A 25,322-nucleotide genomic window follows, 5' to 3' on the forward strand; every position below is an offset into this window, starting at 1 on the left:
AATGGTCTTAATAATATAAGTTCCATGGTTCTTACGTACAATTTAAGCAACTTTTTGGCATTCATCAATGTCCTCTTATTTCCTGGCTCGTAGGTAAGAACACAATTGAAAAGTTACTTATTTCAGTACTCACAACTCTTGTTGCGCTTTGCATCAGGGTTTAAGTCGTTTTTAACCGTTTTTTAAAAGCTATTTACATGATTAAAACACAAAACAGTCTGTAATGTGCATGGCACACTGGAGCCAGAGACATTTGCAGAATGAAATAAAGATTCTGTTAATACATTTATTTTAGTTTCCATCAACCATGACTTTATCAATGACACTCCTCTACTAAAAACACAAGGAAACTAGGCTATTTAATTGATTTGAAGAAGGCATATGGAGAGCAAAACAAAAAGCCACGCCTAAATTGAGCTCTAAAGGTCTAGAGTTGGGTTTGCTTCTTACCATCGTCCTCAGCTCCTCATAACTCATGCAGCAGTAGTTGTGTGGTTGTTTGTGGCTGCAATGCGCTCATCCATTAGTTATATTTGTCCTGTCCCCTCCCGTGACTGCAATCCTACACCTCACGTTTATTGCGTTCAGTTTCAAATAAAACCATTTCCTTTTAACAAGCATTAAGCTTCTTATTCACACTTGAAAACGACAACTTTTTACTCATAGTAACTTCAGGTGATAGGTTCGCCATCTCTGATTAATCAAATGCCTGAATGAATGAAAATCCCCTTGCTGCCCTTTTTTCCCGTCTGTTTATCCGTCAAATGCAGCCAGGTTTGCTCGTCTAGAGGTCCTTAAGTCTTAAGTCTGTTTTATATGGGCTTACTGGGGAGTTTACATAATGCCAATTACAAATTGTCCCCTTCCAATTTAAGATAAAGAGGGATTCATCAATGGATTTTTGTGCATAAGAACAGAATTGAGGGTCTGTGCACATTTCCTGAATCTGACCTGGTATTTCTCTTACATTCTTATATTACACAGGTTTAAATTCTGCTCCATTCCTTTTAGCAATGCTAATTTAAACCTCATGTGGGTGCAAGAACTCACACAAAAATCTTAAGTGTCAACAAAGTCAGCGGCCCATTCATTGCCTATGGAGCGGTGCCATATTTACATCCAAGTGACACCACAAATTCAAGGGTTAGTTCTCCAGTTTCTAGCTGTAGAAAAGACTGGTGCATGTGTCAGAAGTACTGTCCTGGGGCACAGCAATAACATATGTGAATTCTGTGGCATAAACACAGCAAATCTGCTGAAGATATAAAAAGGGACTTCACCTACATATATTAATCACAATAATAAGAGTATCCTAGAGTTATTTATTAGACAACTGACAACGACGGTGAGAGTCTGCAGGCAATAATTAGTATGTGTAATGCAGCACAAACAGGAAGGCCTCCTGACTATGCATGACACAATTTCCTAGCAGCTGTTTGGGTAGGCAACAGCACTTCTATCCACTTTTTTGGGCAGTGCTTCCCGATAAAGAAACAAATTAGATTTTTACACTACAATCAAGAAAATTAGTGTAATAAAACAGCTCTTTACATTTTACAATATCATTCTGTGTTTAATAATATGCAATTACAATATTTACAAAACACTTCTCTGCATGTGTACACTAAAAAAAAAAAAAAGGGAAAAAAAAAAGTGTTTCAACCTGATAATCAAGGAGGCTGAAGTGCAGAGCATAGCTTGTACTTTTTTTTTTTAACCACAACCCTGTAAAGAAGTTATTACTGGCCTATGGTGTTATGGATTAGTTTATCTGGATATAGGCCTGCATCCTAGAATGAGAACATAGTGGACAAAAATAATTACAGAAAAACTGATATACACTTTATAGAGTTTATGGTGTTATTGAACCAAACTGTGCGTAACAATTTAATTATTACTAGACAGTCTCCAAAAGACAGTAAAAATACTCCTGCATGTCACCTTTTCAGTGTCTTCAGTCTTTCTCTCTATAGCATGCCACTGTGCTATAGATTATTAAAAAAAAAGACACTGGGGTAATAGGCGGGGCCTATTGTGGCACTTCCTCTGCTTTCTGCACCTTTTCTCCGCGCCTTATACACCGCCTGGAGGTTTATCAGTTACCTTGTGTTCTAGCAGTCGCAATTTGATTGTCGGTTTTCTTTCCTTCTTTTCTGGCCCGATCTCCTCGCTTTGCAAAGCTTGCAAAGTTTTGACACCGTCTGGATCGGGTTTCTCAGAGGTGTCGTTCAAATGCACATTGTGTGTGTTGTGTTGTTCATTTTTTAACCTATGGTTAAGAAGAAGCACCCTGAATGCCGTATTCTGTTCGCTCTGTGAATACTTCTGAACGCTCTCCAGAGACAAACAATATTTCTTCAACTCCTCGACGTTTCCTTTCAAGAGTTTTGTCTCATCTGGCTTCGTCTGTCCAGGTCGCTCGGTGTCAATGACCTGCAGACAGCGCGGCCTTGACAGCGTCTTTGATTTTTGTGTGACGTTGAGAGGCTGAACCGGATTTGAATTTTGCATATTCAAATAGGTGAGCTGACGGTTACTGGCCTGTTGGAGGAATGCGTTACTCTGGGCAGAGGCTAACTGAAAGGCGTTTAAAGTCGGGACCCTGGGGTAAGGGAGGTACCCAGGGAGATGAGGCAAGAACGGCATGGGTCGAACAGGAAACAGCCAGTTAGGAGGCACAGCGGGGGCTGCTGGGTATGTGTACGGCGAGTACTGCGCTGCCGAGTAAGTCGGCATCGCAGGCGTTGGAGGAGCTTCAGATACAGTGTAGGCAGGACTAGGAGAAAATAAGGGAAAGGCAACGCTCTCCTGGGACTCGTCTCCACCCTTGTCGCTGTCCTGTAAAGAACTACTGCTGCTCTTGTCATTGGTATAGGAATATTCAACGGTTTGGGGTACCTCCATTATATTCCTCGGAGCCTCGTATGAGTCTTGTTTTAGGGAAAACTGCTGAGTTAAAGGGCCAAAACTAGACCTGCCTGATGACGAGGATCTACTATGCCGTTCTGGGGAGAGCGCTCGCTTCGTCTCAGTTTCCCTCCTCTCCTTATGACCGTGGCCTCCGTCACTGTCCTTCTTTCCATATAACCGCTCCTGAATTCGATTTGACATCTGGCCCAGCTCCTCGAATCCCAAATCCATGCCGATGGCCTGCAGTACATCCTGCATCTGCCTGCGCTTGTGCTCATCTTCAGGTCTCACTTTAGTCTTTTCCACCACCGGGGGGGACCTGGATCTACTGCTAGAGCTAAAATGGCTGCTTCCTACAGCCTTTTCATCAGATAGAGACTTTTCATCAGACACTGAGCGCTCTTTCGGACTACGAAGGCAAGATTTTATCCCTTTGCTGCTAACAGGTCTGTGATCCTGTGGTGGAGCCGCCTCTCTCTGGGATCCCTCGTTCTCACTCCAGTAATGGCTATTTTGGCAGCTCTCCTGCTGCCTTGCACAACTGGGAGACCACAGATGATCCACAGCGTTCGGGAGAGAAGCTGGAGACTGCGGCGGATCATCAGCGACTTTGGAGGACTGACCGACTATCTTGGTGAGCATGGCGACATCCACCCCCTTGTTGAGCACGTTGAGGAAACGCTGGAAGCCCTTGGCTGCCGTCTTCTGCTCAGCAAGTCTCTCAGCAAGAGCAGCACTTTGGTTGGTGACATCATGGTCAGCATCAAAAACCTGATGGGAAACACACAGAGGCAAAAATAAGCAACCACAGTTTTTGTTGTCATCTATGCTCTCTTTGCTAGCTACATGCTATTTGTTGAAAGAAGGGCCAGCAGAAAACTGTATAACCTGAAGCGCTGTGGAAGTTGTGCCATCTCAGGACGAAGTCTGCATCAAATGGTTCAATGTCTTTAGCTTAGTTCACCTTTAGGAGTTATTTGTATGGTTGAGCTTGCTTACTCACCTGGGGTATTTTTTTAAAGTGGCTTCAGAGAAGCTCGTTTTTTGTGTTCTGGCAAAAATTTTTGCAACATATCAAACAACCTGTAAAAAATGCATAGCCATTAAAGGAACATGTCTCCCCAAAAAGAAAATTCTGTCACCATCTACTCAAGTGAAAAATTATTGCTGGGCCATGTTGTATTAAGGCAGATGTCTTAAAGTCTTCTTTGAAATGATACACTGCTAAACTAAGGCCCTTTACCATTTTAGTTGAGTGGGCTAAGGAGCTTGATTTTAAGAATATTAGCTAAGGCAATGGGTTAGCTTGTAAAGCTGCTTTGGCAAAGCTAATTGTTAAGTCTCAAGAGAAAAGCAGAGGAATGGCACAGGGTGGATACTGAGACTATTGTTCAACTAGCTAATGATGGCAAGACAGCCGCAATAAAAATCAAGTGAAATGGGTGAGATCTCTCTTTTAAAGAAGTAGAGGATATACTTTTGGGCTTGTGGTAGATTCATGCAGGTAATAATCAACTCATGGATCTTTTGAAACAAGCCTACCTGTCCACGAGATTCATTCATTGAAGGCCTTGTCCTGGTGTGACGACGATCCTCATAATCCGGGGAAGGACTGTCATTCCTGTCTCTGGGTTTGGCTTGACTCTGATCGAAACGGAAGAACTATTAATTACAAGATGGGGTTTGAGAATGATCTAGGCTAATTTAAACATGGTCATCCACATAAGGATTGTTTTTTTAAAAGACAATAATAAACTATTGCAACTCCTGACACTCAGGTTCAACCACAGTGTGAAAAGAGAATATGATAATACCCTTGTGGGAAATTCTTGTGATCGCGTCCTCTCTCGCGAATGGTCATTGTTCCTTTCTTCAAAATGTCTATCCATGTAATATCCAGATGGTCGTTTGTATGCGAAATCTTCATGTTGTTCCCTGTGTTTTGAATCTTTAGGCATTTTCCTGTATTTGAAATCCTCTTGTGGCGGTTGCCTGTGTTTAAAATCCTTAGGTGGGTGTCTGTGTGTGAAATTGTCTGGTGATTTCCTGTACCTTGTATCTTCAGGTTCTTGCCTGTATCTGAAATCATCATCCTCTGTATGCCTTCGCCGTTTCTTTTCAGACATGCTCCATTCTGGCAAAGACTTTGACTCCGCAGCTTTCTTGTGGGCGTCCCCAAGTTCCCTCTTTCTCTGCAGAAACTCCTGGTTCTCCTCCCTAGGTTTTGCATATTCTCTGTCCAAGTCAATGTCCTTGTCAGGGGTGACGCAAGCAAGACTGTGTCTCCTCACTGGGCTCCTTCTGCTCCAGTCCCTGTTCGACGAGTCTTTACTGTACATACTCTTAGGCAAGTCACTGTACTCCCGGTTCCCTCTAGTCCTGTCTGTGCTACTGTGTGCCTCTCCACCATATTTATGGTAGGAATCCCGCGGCACGTCACTTTGATGTCCTCGCCTTTCTTTCCATCCGTCATCGTAGTCGTCCCACTGCCTCGTGCTTCTGTCTCCATACTGCCGCCTGTGGCCGTACTCAGGTTTCCTTGAGTTCATGATCTCAAGGCGGCTCTGGCAGTCGGGCTGCTTTCAAAGACGTGCTGCAACATAAAAGAAAATCATAAGCTTCTTGTATTCTCTTATATTGTCAATATATAGGCTAATATCAATAAAGGATCCCATTACCTGGATGGCTGAAAAATTATCTAATGTACTTTAAATAGTTCCATTTGTCAAACAAATAACTAACCTGTATATATCTAAAGTACTTTGTGTCAAAGATAACATAACTTAAAAATATAAACAGTGCTATACTGTTCTGTTTGTTGCTTGCTTTTGTCTACAAGGTGAAGAATAGAAATGAGACCCCTTTTACAGAGAAATCTGCTTTTCTGCTCCTCTGCCCTGCTACATCTCTCTGTGCTGTCAGTCTCTCCTGTATCTTTACATCGTTAAATTACAGCCTTTGACATTATTATCTACTCTGTTTTACTGCTCAGCAGCTCCTCTGGTCCAGACTGTCCTGCTCCTCCTCAGGACGAGTCCTTTTCCTTCTTTGAAAATATTTTTCAATATTAATCTGGGTTGAGGGAGCAAACATTCAGAGTCAGAGTTAAAAAGTTAAAAAGTTAATATTAACGCATCAGTCCACTCAGTGGATACGGACTAGCAGCTAGGCTATACAGCGTGCTAATCTCGGAAACTCAGCTGTATTCCGAGTAACGTTAACTGTTAGTTCTTCTTTTCGGGAATTCAGTCGGCCGTCTTCTTGGCATGGAAAAAAAATATTCCTCACGCGTGTGCAGTGGGAGGCGAACAGACGGGTCCGGTGAGAGAGCGAGTGAGCGAGAGAGAGAGAGAGAGAGAGACCGAGCAACAGAGAGAGAGAGAGGGGGAGCAACAGAGAGAGCTAGCGAGAGAGACAGAGAGAGAGAGATCGCGTGGAGCAATTAGGGGCTGAGCGAATCAATGCGCTACACGCAGTTCTACGATTAAATAGTGAAAAAAAAAAAAAATTGTGGCGGTCAGTGCTGATATTGTGGCGGCCTGCCACAAAGTTTTCTATGTGTGGGAAACCCTGGAGGGGTAGAGCGAGGGGAGATTGTCCACTAGTTAATCGATCGCGGACGGCGTCGTTCTCTCGGACGGATAAAAAAATAACAAATGCTAAAATGGGTCGCCAAATATACTTTGGCGGCCGTTAATATACGTGGGCCCAAGTAAAGTCTATGTGTGGGAAACACTGTCTATACATGTGATGTCCTATAAGTGTGATGCAGTCTGGCTACTGCTAACGTTACAATTTACATAATCCATTTTATGTTTAGACTCGGCTCATATGGGTGAATTGACTAATGTTAACATTAGCATTAGCTGGCTAACTTGTACTTGCGAGTGGTAATGAATTGGATATTTAGTTAACCTGACCAAACACCCAACTGTCATTTTCTTGACTTCGACAGGCAGTACCGTTTCGTTACGCCTTTGGCTAGCAACCATGAAAGTGTTATATTTTGGCTAGCAACCTATTTGTGTTAATCTCTTCCGCCTAACGTTACGCTACATTAGCCAAACAGAGTAAAGAAGTTCCCTGCTGTCCTGCTAACACTGAACAGTTTGGTTACCTTCTTCTCCACTGGATGCCTCCGCTTGATTTGACAAACAGCAACTTGGAAAAGATGCAGAAACTGGGTCTGGCAATTCGCAAAGCTGCTAGCAGCAAACTGTCTACCTAGCTGCTAACAGTTTGATCTTTGACTACATCCGCCTGTTCCTTGCCTCCCACAATCTGCAACACGAGATCTGCACTACCGCCACCTTCTGGACGGAGTGTGAATGACACTCATAATAGCTACAGTGGATCACGGCCAGTGTTGTTATTGAAAATAAAGTATTACTCACTACTCATTTCAAATGAAATATTATTACTTTACTTTTTATATTTTTTAGTATAAAGTATACTTTTTAGTAATGTGTTACACTACCCACTGCATCACTTCTCTGTTCACTCAAACTTGGCCAGTGTATCCTCCCCTCCTCTCCCTCCACGTGTACCTCTGTGTAAACGATTAGTGTAACTATATAACATGATGTCTAATGTTCTCACCATTCTTTCACTCAATAAAGTAATGGATATACTTTCACCTGGAGAAAGTAAACTTTTCTGCCATTTCTCATCTAAACTAGCTGAGAGGACAACGAAAACAAATTATGGGATGGGGATAGTTTTTGAACAATTCAACTTCAATCTGACATTTAGAGAGGGTGACAAAAGTGACAAGCTTTATGTAATTTGTAATGGTAAAATTATGGATGAAATGGAAGTATTAATTTGTTGCACTACTCTACTGGGCACAGTAATATCACTGCATATACGTTCCCACCCAACACTGCTTGTAGCACGGAAATAAAGTTCTTATTTTATAATTTTATTACTGCCATCAAGACTCAGTATTAATTATGGCTTACCTACATGTTTTTACAAACTCAAGACACATCAGAAGGACAGACAGTACACATTCTTTATTGAATCTTTCCCTAAAGGCGAACGAAGAACAAGTTAAACAAATGCCATACTTACAGTATTTGTGCAACGTCACACAGCTCTACATAGGCGCCTGTGTAGTCTACATCATTATACTCACTAATGAGGTGCAGTCATTGCTCCCTGGGGTGATACAGATGATAAATGCTCCAATCACATTGACAGTTTAGACACTTAGTCTGTGTTAATGATGGAATGGTGTCAGGGATGTGTGTTTGTGTGTGCGAGTGTGTGAGTGAGACGGAGGCCGATCAGATGGGGAACAGAGAGGATAACAGTCCCAGGGCCATCTCCTGCCGATCTGCGAAAACTAGGCGTCTCCACTTGAGGGCGCTGTAACAGAGGGCAAGTTAACACAGAGCAGGTTAGGGATTTATTTGGCTCAGCTGAGAGTAGAGAAGGGTTGGGGGTCAATTCATGGATGAACTCATCAATTCATATTCAACTGAAGAATTGGAACTGGAATGTGAAGAAAACCTGCAGGAAACAGAATTGGAATTGAATTGGAATTTCAGGAAGTTTATGTTTATGATTGTGTTTAGGTTTAAGTTGAAGTTTATGGTCCTTTATTTCGAACATGTAACGAAATACGAAACAAAACAAGAAAATCCATCAAATAAGCAAAGAGAAAATATACAGTAAATTCTTGACAAACAAAAAGTAGTCAGTATTACATGTTCATAAAGGAGTAGGAAGAAGTAAAAAAAGTTTTGTCCTACCCCCTTCCTCTAATGAAATAATCACGTCATCAATATATGCATATAGTATATATATTAATACATATTACTTTGTACGTCTCAAAAATTCTTCTTATATATTTATATTTGTACTTTTGTTGTTTTGAGGTTGAATTTAATTCAATGAAATTCTGTTAAATTTCGTGTTTTATTTTGTTTCAGATTACACATAGTGTTAGTGTTATATATTATCAATACTGAATATCATAACATGTTAAAGGGACCTTTCCAGTGGTATTTGATGCATAACATCTAATCGTAATACATACATAATGATTGAATGTATTTGATTTGTTTAACTGTCTTTTATTCAATTTATAATGTTTAGCAAGTCAAGATAGCCTCTCTTAGAAGTGGAATTTCATGGAATTTAATGGAATTCACTTCTGTTTCCCGTCATTCCAATTCAATTTCAATTCTGTTTCCTTAGAGCTGGGTGACATTCCAATTCCAACTCCAGGAACTGAATTGGAATTTACCATGTATTCTCAATTAATTTCATCAATGGCCCCAACCCTGACAGACACACATCTGCATATGACGATATCCAATCTGCACACAAACACTATACTGGTAACACACACACACACACACACACACACACTGGAGCCTCCCACCTCCTCACTGGTAGAACTTAATCTCTGCGTCCACGCAGTCGAAGAACAAATCCCCCAGCTCCTCCCCTGATATCTCTCCACTGAGCATGGCTGAGATTTCAGTCAGACACTGAGACTCCAGGTCCCTCAAGATCTCATAGACAGCTGAACCCTCATCCTGAGAGAGGGAGAGAGAGAGAGAGAGAGAGAGAGAGAGAGACAGAGACAGAGAAAGAGACAGAGACAGAGACAGAGAGAGAGAGAGATGTCAAAACAACGGGAAGACCAAGGTCAAATGATACTTGCATATAATTTGTTTTAACCTGCTTGAGCAGTGGAATCCATTCACTAAACCCTAAGCTATGGCCGAAGTCCCTGTATCTAATATCATTCACCACCAAAACCTCCAAACCCGTTTATATCCATTACAGTTCTGGGGACAAGTGGAGCAACGACTGATGACTGACTAGATGTTATTATTTGGTCAATGTTAGAAATTATTAGACGTAGATCACCAAACTATCAGCTTAGGGGGTTTCCAAATTATTTTCTAGCGATTTTTGCTTGATCTCTCCTTTATAATGATAAAATCTACTAAACTGAATCTGGCATCACACTTGCCAAATCCTCATGTGCTTGAGTGGGGTTTGCTGGCTATTGAGAAAAGTAGGAAAGTTAGATTTTTTTGGGGGGTGTCATGTTGTGAACCTAAGTGTAGACACAGGATAGTGAAGCGAGGTGAGAATAGTTTTCATCAGTGTAGTAGAGAGTGTGTGGGCTGGAAACGGTTCTGGCGCACCAAAACATAGTGCTGAACTTTCTGGAGGCGTCCTGAGCCTAATTCACCCGGACATCTGTGATGGGAGATGCCGACTCGATAATAACAATGACTTGCCTGCTTTCACCCATCTCCCTTTCCTCTAACAACTCGCTTTCTGCATTGTTGCTCACCCAAATAGCACAGGGGTACAGGGATAGTTACACAAGTAAATAAAAAGACTCAATACATTTCGACAGTCACAGGGAGAATTTTGTGTCTCCAAACTGTATACTTTTCCTTTAACTGTCAACTCATCTTAACACTACCTGAAAATTAATATAATGCAATAAACCCCACTGATGTGCTGCTACTCCACGCAGGTTAAAACAAAGGATTCAAATTATCTGTACCATGTGAGGCAGATCTGACAAAAATACAGTTAGTCATTTATTTATAATTCAAAGTTATTCCAGATGGGACAGTCAGAAAAAAAAAAAACACCCACTTTGTTTTGAACTACCAATACCTCACAGCATTCTTGACTTGGTCTTTTATTGTTCAACACTATGATGCACTGGACCGCTAAATGGCCGTTCACTGCCCTTCGCACTACTGTTGCCAACTATGCAAATGCTGCTACCCTGGAGTCATTCTGTGGCTTGGAGTGTGTATTTGCAGTGTGTTTATGTTTAGTCTGCTCTGTGTTTTCTCAGTGTGTCTTGTGTCAAGTGTGTCAGTCTGTCTGTATTGTGCAACAGCTGACCGAGTCGAACTCCCTGCGCTACTTCTTGTACTCGGCAAATAAAACCGATTCTGAATATGAACTCCAAACTCTATCATTGACCTAGGTCGTTCGACAGTGCCCCACCGGGTTGGTCTCCATGGTGCCGAGCGCCACCTGGTGGGCCTTGTACAGGTCGTGTCTGCGGTCCACCTGGCTCTGGAAGCGCGGTTGCTTCCGGACCGGGTCGTCCGGGCCGAACTGCGGGGAGACCACCCTCAGCACCGGGGTCATACACTCCGAGAACACAAAAGGCTTGAATATAGACCTGTGAGGGACACGGGGGGGCGGGGGGGGGGGGCGGTGAGGGAGAGAGACAGGAGAGGTAGAAACACAGACACAACACACACACACACACACACACAGACTCAGAGATTCCCATCAAAGCAAAGTGCTGCTTTATAGAGATTGTAGGAAGAACAGAGATAATGAGGGAAGAAGTATCAGGGTCTTAATCTGGGTCCTAAATCAATCTCTTGACAACATACAGCACTCAACCTAATGCATCAGCACATTGTTGATCCTTATGTAATTTGTTTTTTTTGCCCTGCTCTTCCCAGAGATCACCTGTCAAATCAAACAGTGTGTCCAGTACTGTGACGTCTCTTTCCTTGGATTTTCTATTGATGAAGTTTGAGTTTCTGTAGGTGGCGCTCTTTTCTTTTGGCTGTTCAGCCATGGTGGCTATCGCTGCTCATGCTAACTACCCAGTTCTTCTTCTGTTTATTCCAAACAAACCGCTGTTGCCGTAAATGTAAAACACATCATTTCCTGTGCGCCAGAGGATTTCTTTTTGGGAAAGACCTACCTGACACCAGATGTTTAGAACAGCAAATGTAAAAGGTATTAGGTTGAATACTGTGTTATATCAATCAGCAATAGAGAGTAGCAAAATGGACATTTATTTACACGAAAATGTTGAAGATTAACTGTCTTATTATAAATTCTCAAGTAAATCATTATAGCACTGGCAAACAACAGCTAGGCTTAACGAATTATAGATTTAGGACAGAGCCGGTGACCAACCTGGAGGGGTCTGGGGTGGCAGTGAGGAAGTGGATGCAGGGCAGGCTGGGGTCTCTGGGCAGGATGGACACCATGCTGCCCGTGGTGCGGAAACCTCCAGAGTCCATGCAGATCCCACTGGGCTTGTCCCGCAGAATAGACATCATCACCTCGGCCGTCACTGAGCCTGTGGGTGGAGGGGACACAGCTGTTACCGCACATTCACATTATGATATAGATGCAAACATTCAAGACCACTGATTCTGAGGGCGGGGAAAGCTGTTTTGGCAATCACTTCCCTGGGCAGAAATATGAAAGGAAGAATCCACCTTAAAAAACTGTTAAAACACAACTATTGCCGATGTACTTTGCTTTTCTTGCCTATTTTGTTGTTTGGTGGTGTATGTTTTCTTATTCCCGTGGGCAACTGGCAAAATGTTGATGACATGAAGTCACATTGAGATATTTCCAGCGCAGCTACAATGGAGTTTGATAGCAGAAAATTCTTCAACTATCTAAAACACCAACAGTAAACGTTAGGTTTTGGTGTCAGTCCCCCAGAATCAAAGAGCAAATGCTTCCTTCTAGAGTCACCATTTTACACCAACGTTCAACAATATGGTTTTCACACTGGGCTAAGGAGGCACTTAGCCCTGGGCTAAAAAAAGATTCACACAGGCAAATTCCAAAGCGGGATAACCCCGACTTTAGCCCAGGGCTAGCTGGCCCTGCTCCGGAGCAGGGTTAACCCTGACTTTTCAGGGTTATCCCCAGAAAATTGTTTAAAACCAGGGTTATACGTATGTTGGCTGTGTGAACAGGGTTAGAACACTTTTGTGTCACTTGTGTGTTGTCCAATCAAATAAAACTTCTCCTTCAACGATGCATGGCATTCCTAGGCTCAAGTGTTTTTATTACCATAGAATATTCAGACATGTAAGCCCTGGGCTAACAAGAATGCTGTGTGAATTGTTAGCCCTGGGCTAAGAGTTAGCCATGGGTTAAATGTCTGTGTGAACAGGGGTTAAGCTAACCCTGGGCCAACTGTTAGCCCAGGGTTAAGATAACATTAGGCTAAGAATGTGCTGTGTGAAAAGCCATACAGGGAGAAATCCATCGACAGTAGCCCCAATAGACCGAAGGTTGTCGAAAGGCATTCTGGGAAATGTAGGAAATGACTAACTGAACTAGTTTGAGGAAAAGTGAGTACACCAAAAAGTAAATTACAACACTTTGTCACAAAATAACTCCTGGAATGTACTGAACATCACAGATTGATGATATATAACACCGTAAGAGTATCCAAAGGTGGATTTTTCCTTTAAGCAAAGTTGGATCTCTCACAGCTCAAACTCATACATGTGCAGCTAAATCTTCCCCTGCTCTAAGCATGCTGGGATGCTGCACTGTGCTCCTGTCCTGCATCATTCCCCCCTTCTCACCATCATGTTGTTGCAGCAGTTCTGTGCCTCCCTTGTAGCGCTGTTTGGCTAGCTCCATCCTGGCAGGCGGGTTCTCAGGGTTGAAGACCTGAGAAAAGTTGAATTCCCCCTCGCCGTCCCACCAGCCCTGGGCCTGGGCCACGCTCCGCAGCTCCGGGTGCTCTGCCGAGATCTCCGCTCCAATGGTCAGCTGGTTGGAGATGTTCTTCACCCCCTCTAAGAGAAACAAGTGGCTGTTATCATATGAAGAAATTCCAGACATTTGCAGATCAGTTTGTCTATCCAAAATACAAGACTGAACTGTTTGGATTTGACTTGGAAGGCTAACCCTCAGATTCTTTGACTTCATGCTCAAATATGTAATAGCTTGTCCATCCACAACCAAGTGTCCTTGAGCAAGGCACTAAACCCCATATCTGCTTGCTCACTTTAAAGGCTAGGTCACACTAGATGATTTTAAAGCGAATTCTAAAGCAAGGTGCACACACATGGCCCAATTTAGCTGTCCCAGACAAGTTTTTGAGATGTGAGACAAAATCTCCATGTCGGAGCCATCGACGAAGCTCGTTAAGGTTGAGCAAAATAGGTATTCTGACCAAATCTTTGAGTCATCTCCGACATCCAGAGGTTTTCAAACATGTTTGATTTTGTCTGCAACGCTTCTGTAGTGTGAGATATGTAAAGACAAGTTAAGTCATGTTTCAAGTTTTATTTATATTGCCCTTTTGTGAACGGGGAGTAGCAATGAGAGCTCATGAGGAAACCAGGCGGAAGAGGCAGAAAATTAACATTTAGAAATTATTGGTTATGTAAAGGTATTTCCTACTGCGAGCTGCTCTTCCTTCTCAAGCTCCATTTTAGCACAATCCGGTGAAAAACAAAGTCACATTTCGGTCACATTTGTTTCTGGGCACTTGTTTTGGGGCATCAAAATCCAGACATGTGACTCAAGTCATTTGGTCCAAGTCTCAAGCAAGTCCCAAGTCATTTTTTCTTGGGCAAGTCAAGTCAAGTCAAGTCACAGGTTATGTCAAGTCAAGTCGAGTCCTTAGTTAAGGCAAGTCAAGTCACAAGTCAAGTCACTCACCCCCCACCCCCCCACCCCCAAGATACTGCAGTCTTACCTGCAGTATCCGGTCTTTATAAAGAGAAAAGACAAGGTATTAGTACCTGTCTAATAATGATATTATTGGCCAATTTACCTAACCTGTTCAAAAAGTATGACAATGAATTGAATTTGTATTATAATTATTGATATTCAGTGAAATAAATGTAATCAAACAAAAAACAAATAACTTTATAAAAGCTTATTTCTTAATTTCTTCTCAATCAAAAAAATATTCCCTAACATCAGCCCTCACAGACACTTACCGATCTGAATGAGTCTTCAAATGACGAACAAAGTTTGATGTTGTAGTCTGGCTGTCAGAAATCTTTGATGAGCAGGTCTTGCATTCAGCAATTCGCCTTTTTCCTTCACATGTAAAAATTTTTTTGAAATACGAAAAAGTCTAGAGCGGGAGGGTGTAACGACTAACGAGTGCTTCTCGTTGAAAAAAATGTCAGGTAGCGAGGAGCTTGACTGGGTAGTCATCCAATCATGACAATGCCATTCCCAGTGTGCGCTCGCATACCGGGTAACGTTACACACTACAGACACTTGTAATGTGAACATTGACAACGTTGAACATTTAAATATTTTATATGTAATATTTAAACTGAAAACACAAACAAGTCATTCGAGTCATCATGTCTCAAGTCAAGTCAACTCACGAGTTTTTAACTTCCAAGTCCAAGTCGAGTCTCAAGTCATTTATTTTCTGTCAAGTCAAGTTGCAAGTCATCAAAACAGTGACTCGAGTCGACTCGAGTCCAAGTCACAATGACTCGAGTCCACATCTCTGTCAAAATCCCTCATGACCAAATCCAAGTGAAGAATTTTTTAATGTGTGATGCCCCCTGTCTGTGCATCGTTAGTGCGCACCACTATGTCTGCGAGACAAGAAACTACAGGAAAGAACGTTGTTTAATGTGAGCAGTACAGAGATCATAGGTATTTGACAGTCATGTAGTGTGAGCCTGGCTTAAGTTGCTCTGGATAAGAGCATCAGCTAAATGCCTAAATTGTAAATACAAATAGTGCAGCTTTCATAAGTATAAATGTTAACAGTTCAGCACCCAGAAAGCCTCATAAATACATCAAATAAATTATCTAGAAGTTACTTTGCGTGAAACACTCAAATTCTAAAAAACAGAAGTCTATTCATTAGTCTGCACCCTCTGTTGTTGTTACATCACGGCCCTCACCTGTGACTTTCTGTGCCACCCACAGCCTTCCAGCAGTTTCCAGCACCCAGGCCTCGTTGCGGTCGACCAGGAGGAAGGTGTTGTGGTAGCTGAAGGGCTCAGGATCCTCCCTGCACGGCCCGCCCTGCCCATGCTGCTCCAGGAGCCCGGTGATCACTGCCAGCGCCGCCCAGGCGCTGTCGCCACGCTCCAGCCCCAAGCTGACAATCAAAAGCCACGCTGGTTTAGTTGAAGCAGGCAATACTGTTCTTACATGTGAAAGTAGAGGGAGATTCATGTCTAGGCGCAATAGTGATTTGTATGTATTCATAAAAATGGGCACAGAGACATTACGAAATACCAACGTGTTTTGGCAGTGCACCTTCCTCACGGTGCTTCCAGGAAAAATTTGTAAAATTTTAGATTGTTCGATTTTTTTAACATTATTTTCCTATTTTTTTCTTTTCACAAACCATGAATACCTGTTGGGTTTGTTTGATATCCCTCCACATCTAATTGTTCTCGAGGAAATTCTATTTGTTGCAACACTTGGCCACGCTCCACAGTGTCTGAGCATTTTTCACAGACAGAGATGAATAGATAAGGACTTCACTTGAACAGTGCTTATTATACTGTCATGTCATACTTATGATAATCTGCAGACAACCTTTTGATCAAAGACTGAGTGTATTAGGTTAACACTTCTATTCAATATTCAACATCCAAAGCCAAATTTAATTAAAATGCAGTAAATGTTTTTTTTCTTATCAGCTCTAAACTTCAATGCAATTTTGCAAAATTGGGTTAGCTGTTTATCTTTCACAACAGGATTCTTTAGGCTTTTTTATAGTATTTTGGTGCTCACCGGACAAGGTCCATGCCGAGCAGAGCCTCTCCCGGGGCGACGGCCTCGCGGGTCCAGACCGCCTCGTTCCCAATACACACTCCATGCTCATTGGCTCCCATCTCAGCCCCCCACAGCCAGGCGGGCCGGCTGAGCACCACAGCATGGGTCTGCTCTGCCTGGGGGATCTGGATGTACGTGCACTACAGAGAGAGAGAGGGAGAGAGAGAGAGACAGAGGGAGAGAGAGAGAGAGAGACAGAGGGAGAGAGAGTGGTGAACAGTTCAACCAAAGAATCCCTTTTCAAGTTGTTTCATCATTTCATTATCAGAGGAGGCCTACAGGCTGAAAACTATTCAGTATTTCACAAGAGGAATCAGAAAAAATCCACGATCCCATAAATTCCCTATCCCATAAATCATCTTGTAACCCCACAAAGTTATTTTGTGGCTCCCTGGAGTTTCTCAATCCTCAGTCTGAGAACCACTGTACAATGTACAATGCTTTAATATTTGCATCACCACTGGACTATAAATTGCATGAATTGCCCAGGATGTATAAAGCTGAACACTCAGTAACTATAATCTGATTAGCGGCACTTTTCTCATCAATGAAGCTAAAGGGCCAAATTACAATTTGTTGCCACTTGTTGCTAAAAATCAGACCCCAATTCATCTACATTTGTTCAGAATATATTCCATTATGGGCCTGAACAATATACCAATGCACCAATATCATCAGCGAACATGGCCTTCCATACATATATCAGCATCTGCATTTGTTCCATTGATAATTAAACACTGAGAGGAGCACAAAAAAGAGATTTCAGCAAAGCGGCTTGTGGGTAAAAGTGACTTGAACTTTCTCATTTACCGCACATGAGACTTTAAAAGTAACTAGCATTTCTAAATAGAATCCACTAACATAATATGTACCTATCTTTTACAGTTTTGGTCAAAAATTAGGCCTCAGGCAGGGTTATTATGATAAATTATGCTGAGTATCAGTCTGGTTGTAATTCAAATAATACATGATGCCTGTCAGTTTTAGCACCAGCAGCGCCAGACGCTGAGCGTCCGGGGCGGATTACCTCCACCACAGAGCCCGCCGGGTGAGAGGCGGCGGGGCAGTACAGCACCTCCTGCACCTCGTCCCGCGGACGGTCCGAGTTCTTCCCAAAGATCACATGGTCATCCTGAGAGCCGGGGGGCAAGGACACAAAACAGTCACATGACAAGGGAGGCTCTGCCATCCTGGAGAAGAAAGAGAACAGAAATACCAGAGTGTTAAGTGGATTATAATACAAGCTGGCACATTTTGAAGTCTGTTGACTGTTTTAATCATGGGGCTATATCTGATTAGACACTGATGAGACTGTGTAAAATGAGAGTTTATTCAATTAATTAACTTGTGATGATCTACTTCAAATAACCACCATAATTCAAATTAAACTTGACACCCAAGCATTTACTTTGTCAGCAAAAAAGTGTGTAAGTTTACCCCTAAAGTCCTTTGACCACATTATGCATCAAAAGGAAGAGTCCCCATCCATTCCCCACCCAGTTTTGCAGAAAGTCAGATTCAACCGGTGCACTGCCCATCCCTTTCACACAGGGATTAGGAGGCAGTCTTGTGCAGAAGACTTTATTGACTATAATCTTCACAAATCCGACCGCCACGTTGCTCTATTACCACTCTTGTCGGCATTTGTAACACTGCATCGCTTTCAATCCGGAAATAATGTCGCCAAAGTGCGCGATCAGTGATCTTGGCTTTCTGGAGGCGCGTCTTTGATCAGTCAGTGTTTATTATTATGGAGATAAGGCCTGTGTGTGTCGGGGAGCGATGGACCCACACTGTCATTTCCCTTTTTTGGAGAGCGAAACAGAGCGACACGCCTGTCATTCCGTGTCAACGCATAGGGGGGAAATTTCGTTAGAAGAGGGTTGAGCGATAGGGCTACTGTAAAACTACTGCTACGCTGTAAAGCTGCTGGAGAAAATGTTACCTTTTCAATCGCAAGAGCGGACGGCTGGCTGGGAGAAGGCAGGTTGTAGCGATACCGCGTCACGTGACCAAAAAATCCAAAGGTCTGTACTTAAAGGTCTCGTCTCGTCTGGCCGTAAACACAGCTCAGTGTCTGCAGTACACGAGCCTAACCGTGCACAGCAGGCCGGTGGCATGATATGGTTTATAATGACGCTTCCTCTTGTCTGGGTGTTTGTCAGAGCTGCAAACAGCAGGCAGGACAGGCTGGGACTCTTTATGGTGACACCCAATATTCTCATGTGAAAAGCCTATAAGTTTCCATTCTGTCACTTTATCTAGTCCTGTTATTACCAAGAAGTTAGGTTTCTGCCCCTTTAGGCCAAAAACTCACAGTGCAAAAGAGTGAAACCAACTCAAATGTAATCATTAACTCGGTGTTTGTACATGTATTTCTCAATTTCAATTCATCAGCTTCACAATTTACATTCCTGAGTTTGTGTAATCTGACTTAAAATCATGAGTTGAAAGAACATTGGTCATATAACACTGTAATAATAAGAAACACTGATAGCTTATTAGCATACTTCCCAGCATGCATTGCATTTGAGTTAACTCCTCCAGGAAGCCTTCCTTAACTTCTTCCTGTTTGGATAAAGTTACAGGATGTAGATTTGTTATGTATGTGGGAATGCTAGATGAATCAAAAGTCTATTTCTGACTTAATTAAAGTAACCATGATGAAAATTAGTATAGTATAAAAAACTGGAAAAAAGAAGCAGCCATTTTCAGTTTGGCATAACAAATGTACTGACTTCCCACACTTTATTATCAGAGTTAATTCTGGCCTCGAGGGATAATGGTTTCGTGACACGTAAACAACTGACACTAAAAAGCTTATCACTGGTGAAAGAATAAGTAACAACTTAATAAACACTTGTCAACTAATATGACATTTGCTGATTGAATTTATTGTCTTAAGGTTGACTCAGTGATTTTTACAACATTAGAACAACTAATAAAAACTACTCGGCGCTGTTTCAGTCAAGTTGCAATTTCAAAGCAGCGAGGAATCTTATGTTTTGCAGTGTGGTTTCGCAAGTCTAAAAGAGTCTTAGTCTGGTTTTTGGCAATGTGAAAACTGCCTTAAGGAGACACTGTGGCACAGCATTTATTTTTCACCAGTCCTCAGGATCAGATGCAACTATTCGATGTAATAAAACTAGGGTGAACACCTCTAGAGAAACACAGCTTGGTTGTTAAAGTGAATTGGATGGGTGGGGGTGGGAGCAGCAGGTATGTCAGTGGGTTTATCAAGTGGGCGTATCCCATCACTGATGTTTCGTTGAATTATGAGCATGACACTTCCGTTGGGCTCAACACTAACCCCCCCCACCCACCACCCCCCCCCACCCCCACCCCAGACCGACAATCACACTACAATTACTTAAAACTGATACCGCTCAAACCTCACAATAAAACCAATAACTGAACACCCATTAAACAATAACACTTCAAACAGACAGGGATCCCTCCTCCGGCCTCTGCTGCCTTCTTCACCTGTGCCACAAACAGTTTGCGGAAGATGTGTTTGCTGTAAATTCAAACGGCAATAATGTAAACCTGCCCAACAGCATTGCAGTGGCAGTGACACTTCACCCTTGGTATGTCAGCTTGCATCCAAAACCTAGACTGCTGTCGTTAAGTAACGATATGTACGTCGACGAGACCCGTTCTGGAAAGTGACTCACGTTGTCTCGTTTTTTGGTTTTATGGCAGCAGCCTGGTAGCAGTTCACACGTCAAAAAGAAGACCGAGCGCAAACCCGGTCCGAACGTTTGACTTCTGGCTGCGTTTCAAGCCTCCGCAGAGCACCTGGACCCTGTAAGTGCTCAGCTGTGCCCAGCTTTGTAGGGGGGTGTTGAGGTTTTTTTGGGCGAGCGAATGTCAAAAGCGGTTGCAGTGGTGAGTGGTGTTCCCTCGTGGCACACCAGGAATGCTGAAGGCAACAGGATTTGAATTCTTCCGAAATTTCTGAGTAGACAGCCTGTTACCTGAACGGCACTTGGCTACTTCCACACCCTCTCCGGCCTTTCATCTCCCCGGAGTGTGCTGACAACCGTCGCACATCCTGTCTGCCCTCACACACAAACAGTAAAAAAAAAAAAAAAAAAACCACCATGAGAAGTAAACACCCACCTGAGCCAAAGGCAGACACACCCAGGAGAGACCTCGCACACACACACACACACACACACACACACACAAGCACAGACAGAGTGAAGCTACACAGACGAGTGGAAAAGAAACCATGTGAACACATCTATATATCAAATCACTTTGACAACAAACACTTAGCACAGTGTTGAATGATGAAATTGTCAAAAATGACGCAGGACGCAAACAAATCAAGGAAAGCAAAAAACACATTGACGTTTGTTTATGGTTTTAACTACGACTCAAATATTGTACTACGCTGCTGCTGTCCTGTGAGAAACCCTGTGCTGCTTGGTGCACACAGGTTGACATTTAACATCGACTCCAGGGTGAAGAAACATTTTCTACCCGTGGAAGATGATTCCAACAGTCAACTAGAGCAAAAAATAGCAAAAACCAACAGCAGGAAGTTTCTACAGAAGCAAGGGTGGAAGTAACTAATTACATTTACTCCTGTTACTGTAATTCAGTAGCTTTTTTGAGAACTTGTTCCTTTTTGGAGTATTTTTTCAGAAGTCAGTCATTTTACTTTTACTTAAGTATGTTTTTCCTGACATATTGTACTTCACTACATTTTAAATCACATCCAGAGTACTCATTTTGTGGCTCTCCATGAGCAACAGAAACTGGAACATCGTAAATTGGCCAATTCAAAGTCAGAGAAGAAGAAAAGAGTAATCTGGCTTTTCTTTGTTTGTGCACTTTATTTTGTAATTTCTAATTTTTCCGATTAAAAGAATCTAGTTTGGACTCTGTCCTCTCGGCCTTTTAGAATTGCATGGAAAAGACAATGTTCTATTTTCTAAAAAGTAACTTAGTAAACTACTTTTTACTTTTTACACTGGACAAGTAAAATTTCAGCAAGGTAACCGCACTTCTACTTGAGTAGGATGTTTTATTACTCTTTCCACCCCTGTACAAGACACATGCAGTAGATAATGTATAAAATTATGCCTGAGTCTGACTCTCTTCATGTGGGTTAAAAGCAAGACGAACAACCACGCAAGTTCAAAGATTATATCAACTCATCCACGCTGCATCTACGATTACAATGATACAGTTTGAGCTATGTGGGCCAGGGATCTGCTATTAGGCCTTCTTGGTGAACACACACACACACACACACACACACACACACACTCACTGCTAAGCTGAAGACGGTCTGCTTCAGCCTCTCCCAGAGACACGCAGGCGTTGTGGCCCAGTTTGTAAGCCAGCCATGTGAAGCGGAGGGCCGGCCGGGGGAAGATGAGGGGTGTTAAGGGACGGAAACAGCTGGTGGAGAGCCCAGAGGACATTAATCTGGGGGGGAAGACAGGATGGCAGGAGAGGCCGTCTAATAAAGCATGGTATTACTGCTGCAAAGGTGTGTGTGTGTGTGTGTGTGTGTGTTTGTGTGGGTCTGCGTGGGTCTATCTGTCTGTCTGTCTGTCTGTCTTCCTGGGGTATTACTGGTGAGCTGGGGGGGGGGGGGGGGGGGGGGGAGATGTGTCTGTGTGATGTGTGTGTGTGTGCTGTCCATCTGGCTGCTACGAGCCTTATGTTTTTTTTGGGTTATGGAAATATTCCCTCATCTCACAGCAAGTCAGAGGGAATTTCTGCGCTGATTGCTCAGTTTATAGTTTTCAACAACTGTAGAAAATCAGTGTTTAAGTACACTCATCAGATACATTTAGCAGGGCCATTTCAAGTTTTATAGGCTCAGTACTCTCTGGCTCTTGCTCTTCATAAAAACAAATCCTTCAAGTATTTTTTTTTTTTTTTGGAAAATTAGATAAAATAAAGCAATCCAAATTCTCCCTGAGCAATTAAAGTTCCGGTTAAAAGGCAGAGGTGGAAGATGGGAGGGGAAGCTGGGCGGCATCAGTCGCACAGACAGTAATGACGGCGCCACTGCTGTTTAACAATCAAAGATGGGAGGCGGGGGCTCGCAAGGAAGTCTCTCCTCGAAAAATACAGGTGTTTGGTACAATCAAAGCGCAGCTTGCAGAAATGACTGGGTTTGAAGTTGAAAGGGGAGGCAGGAGGAGAGGGGGGCCGTTGCGGTGAGTGAGTGCCTGCATGAGAAAAAAAAAAAGTGAGTCAGAAGACAACTGTGGGCCGGTCTCTCCTCTGGGATTTTGAATAATTAACAAGGATAAGGAAGTTGACTACTAGGTGCTTACTGTTTACTTTGTTTTGATTTTTTTCCCTCCCTCCCGAGGGGAAGTGAGGCTTTAGCCGGCCTAGCTCTCTGGAGGCTGGCGTGTTGGCAGGAGGATTTGTCTGGGACTGCGGTGTCGTTCCCGTGGGACTAGAGCAAACCAAACCAGCATGAGGCCACAGAAACAGAATCAGAACCGACTGTAGTTGGTAGGAACAAAACATGTATTTACACAACATGTGTCCTTCAAAGAAAAAGTCTTAAGTTGTACACATATAGACATTCAAATCAAACACATAAGCTTGAGTTTTCACGCTGATATCTCATATTTGGGCCGTTAGAGAAACCAAAGCAAAAGCTCCTGCTCCTGACTCATAACTATAATTAAAAGTACAATAGATACTAATGAGCAGTGATACAGTGAGTGTAGGGTGTGTAGGACGGTGACACTGGCTCCAGTAAGATAAAAAGACAGAGACAATATGGATTGATTAATAGCCATTAAACAATTCTTTTAACATGGATCAGGTTTTTCTCCCTTTCCTGGTCATTTACTCTGTGCACCTCAGGACCGCTATATGAATTTATACATATATTATATATATATTGAGGTAACAGTGAGAAGTAACACAGGTGAGGTGAATGGGTCTGGTCGCATTGGTGCTACAGCTAAAACATCTAAAGGTCAAAGGTGCTGCCATATAGGACAGATGAGATAGTTCATCTCAAAGAAACTGACAGGGATTTTTTGCCACAGCCCAACTACAACAATAACTAGAGATGGGACGACATACTTATCTCACGATACAATTCGATACGTGATATGGCGTGACAATTCGATCCAACCACGTTACGATGCAATAAATAAAAGTTCAATGGCAACAAAGTCTGACTGTGCAGAATTATGTATATTACACAAATCTTTCTAGCAATAGCACTGGCTTGCTAGAATGTAAACAACAATTTAAAAATGTCATTACAAAGTGCAAATAATATAATTTGGATGGAGAGCTTGTGAAATTGTGATGGGCAAGACGTCTCATTTGTGATTACTACAGCAGAACAAAATGTAGCTGATATCACAATTCATTTTTCTGCCCCACGATGCGTATTGTCACATTTTTGTATTGCGATATATTGAATTTCAATATATCGTCCCGTCCCTAAAAGTAACTCTTTACGAGAACAAAGCAGACCGCCATAATCACACATCCATATTTCAGTATTATCTTATCTATTCGTTTGGAAGATTGTTTGAGGAACCACAAACACAAGCAAACAATTCATACGTACACGCAGCGTAAAGACATGTACAGAAAAGTATGCAACCACTGACAAACTGTTCAACAAGCTATCTAAACAGATTTAAATCATTAGCAGAATTTGTAAGCCCCCACTTGTAATTGCACCGTAATTAAATGTTATTAAACAGTCTTTTTTAGATTGTGCGGCATTGTACCCATGAGGAAATATGCATGACTATTTAAAGGCGTCGGTAAACACCATTTAGGCTTGGTGTGTGGTCCTTAATTCTCCTCTATGTGTACATGTACATTATACTGAGAATAGACCAGCAGATCAAACCTCAAAAGGAATTGAAGGGTTTCATTCCAAAAGGCTATATATCTATTTTATAAAAGAAAAAAATCTGTTTCTCCATGTCAAATGTTCAGTATTTAGAAAACAAAGATCATCACATCCTCTGAAGTGTTACTATTTTCTTTGTGCCGAGCTCAAGATAGCTGGTAACTTCAATAATATTGACTGGTGAGTTTTACTTTCGTGCCAGCAACAAATTTGTCAAAGTAAACAAACATATCCATAACTCACTTGGCGATAAAACACTGCAGTTCTTTCTGTGTGAGCATTTCAATACTTTTTGATGTGCTAAAAGGCAGGGGATGCTTTTACTGGACTACAATTGTCATTTCTGTTCAGATAAATCTCAGTAGATCTGATTTGTTTGATCGCTCTCTGTGTCTTGAAGGAAATGCAGTGTCTGTAAATCCACCAAGGCGCTTGCTGATTCAATATTTTGTCAATATTTGCTGCTCGGCTCTGGCCGGCGAAAACATTATATCAGCGTCATGTCGCCTAATCAGTTCGAGCTCAGCATTTCTAAAGTGCTGCTTCAGAGAAAGAGAGCAGGGATGGTAGGAAGCCACTTCCCGCCGGTCTGTCTGTGGTCTGTGTTTGTCAGTTGATTTGAAGTTGCTCCACCAACATGCTGTGACAGGAAAGGAATTAACTCAGCGAGGAGACAAAATAAAAAGCCTCAAAGGAAGACGATGATAAACTATTAAATGCGTGATGCACACTCAAGGCCATTGTAATCCATTACGCTCTGATGTATCACAATGTTCACAACTTGGAAGAAATTCAACATTTGGCACACACTTTCTGTGTCTTTTTAGCAGTTCAAATTCTTCAAATTACACACAGTATAATTCGAATTTTGTTTCTTCCCATATGACACACACATACATGCACTGTTTCACTAAAGGGGACCCAGAGTGTTTGAAAGTTTCATTGACTATTCTGTGTGAAAAGCAGAAGACAGGCCCGGTACTTTTTAAAT

The 25,322-nt window shown here is 42.3% G+C and overlaps 2 protein-coding genes across 3 annotated transcripts; both read right to left on the reverse strand.

The window, feature by feature from the left end:
* Positions 1-1,350: 1,350 nt before the first annotated feature.
* Positions 1,351-7,149, reverse strand: LOC139924860 (uncharacterized). The gene is made up of 4 exons (XM_071916067.2): positions 7,028-7,149; positions 4,725-5,503; positions 4,453-4,554; positions 1,351-3,681 (listed from the first exon to the last, which is right to left on the reverse strand). The coding sequence occupies exons 2-4, from the start codon at positions 5,457-5,459 to the stop codon at positions 2,074-2,076; spliced, it is 2,445 nt and encodes an 814-aa protein (XP_071772168.2). The 5' UTR covers positions 5,460-5,503; positions 7,028-7,149; the 3' UTR covers positions 1,351-2,073.
* Positions 7,150-7,923: 774 nt separating this feature from the next.
* scrn2 (secernin 2) lies at positions 7,924-18,554 on the reverse strand. 2 transcript variants are annotated; one of them, XM_071916065.2, is made up of 9 exons: positions 18,407-18,554; positions 17,489-17,651; positions 16,420-16,601; positions 15,576-15,775; positions 13,269-13,484; positions 11,848-12,013; positions 10,909-11,089; positions 9,302-9,458; positions 7,924-8,280 (listed from the first exon to the last, which is right to left on the reverse strand). In XM_071916065.2, the coding sequence occupies exons 2-8, from the start codon at positions 17,648-17,650 to the stop codon at positions 9,306-9,308; spliced, it is 1,260 nt and encodes a 419-aa protein (XP_071772166.1). In that variant the 5' UTR covers position 17,651; positions 18,407-18,554; the 3' UTR covers positions 7,924-8,280; positions 9,302-9,305. The 2 variants fall into 2 exon arrangements, with proteins under 2 accessions (XP_071772166.1, XP_078147551.1); XM_078291425.1 differs by lacking the exon at positions 7,924-8,280 and having other exon boundaries at positions 9,368-9,458; positions 10,885-11,089.
* Between the last annotated feature and the right edge of the window lie 6,768 nt (positions 18,555-25,322).

This window comes from Centroberyx gerrardi, chromosome 3, assembly GCF_048128805.1.
Source record: "Centroberyx gerrardi isolate f3 chromosome 3, fCenGer3.hap1.cur.20231027, whole genome shotgun sequence".
Classification (NCBI taxonomy): domain Eukaryota; kingdom Metazoa; phylum Chordata; class Actinopteri; order Beryciformes; family Berycidae; genus Centroberyx; species Centroberyx gerrardi.

Bases quoted from the DNA above. Each gene is read 5' to 3' on its own strand.
- scrn2 (XM_071916065.2), bottom strand. From the start codon at position 17,650: ATGGCAGAGCCTCCCTTGTCATGTGACTGTTTTGTGTCCTTGCCCCCC. The intron at 16,602-17,488 runs GTAATCCGCCCC...CTCTCTCTGTAG, and splicing joins CGGCGGGCTCTGTGGTGGAG to TGCACGTACATCCAGATCCC. The intron at 9,459-10,908 runs GTGGGGCACTGT...TCCCTCTCTCAG, and splicing joins GCACCATGGAGACCAACCCG to GATGAGGGTTCAGCTGTCTA.
- LOC139924860 (XM_071916067.2), bottom strand. From the start codon at position 5,459: ATGAACTCAAGGAAACCTGAGTACGGCCACAGGCGGCAGTATGGAGAC. The intron at 4,555-4,724 runs GTATTATCATAT...CGTTTCGATCAG, and splicing joins CACAAGAATTTCCCACAAGG to AGTCAAGCCAAACCCAGAGA. The intron at 3,682-4,452 runs GTAGGCTTGTTT...GTTTCCCATCAG, and splicing joins TGAATGAATCTCGTGGACAG to GTTTTTGATGCTGACCATGA.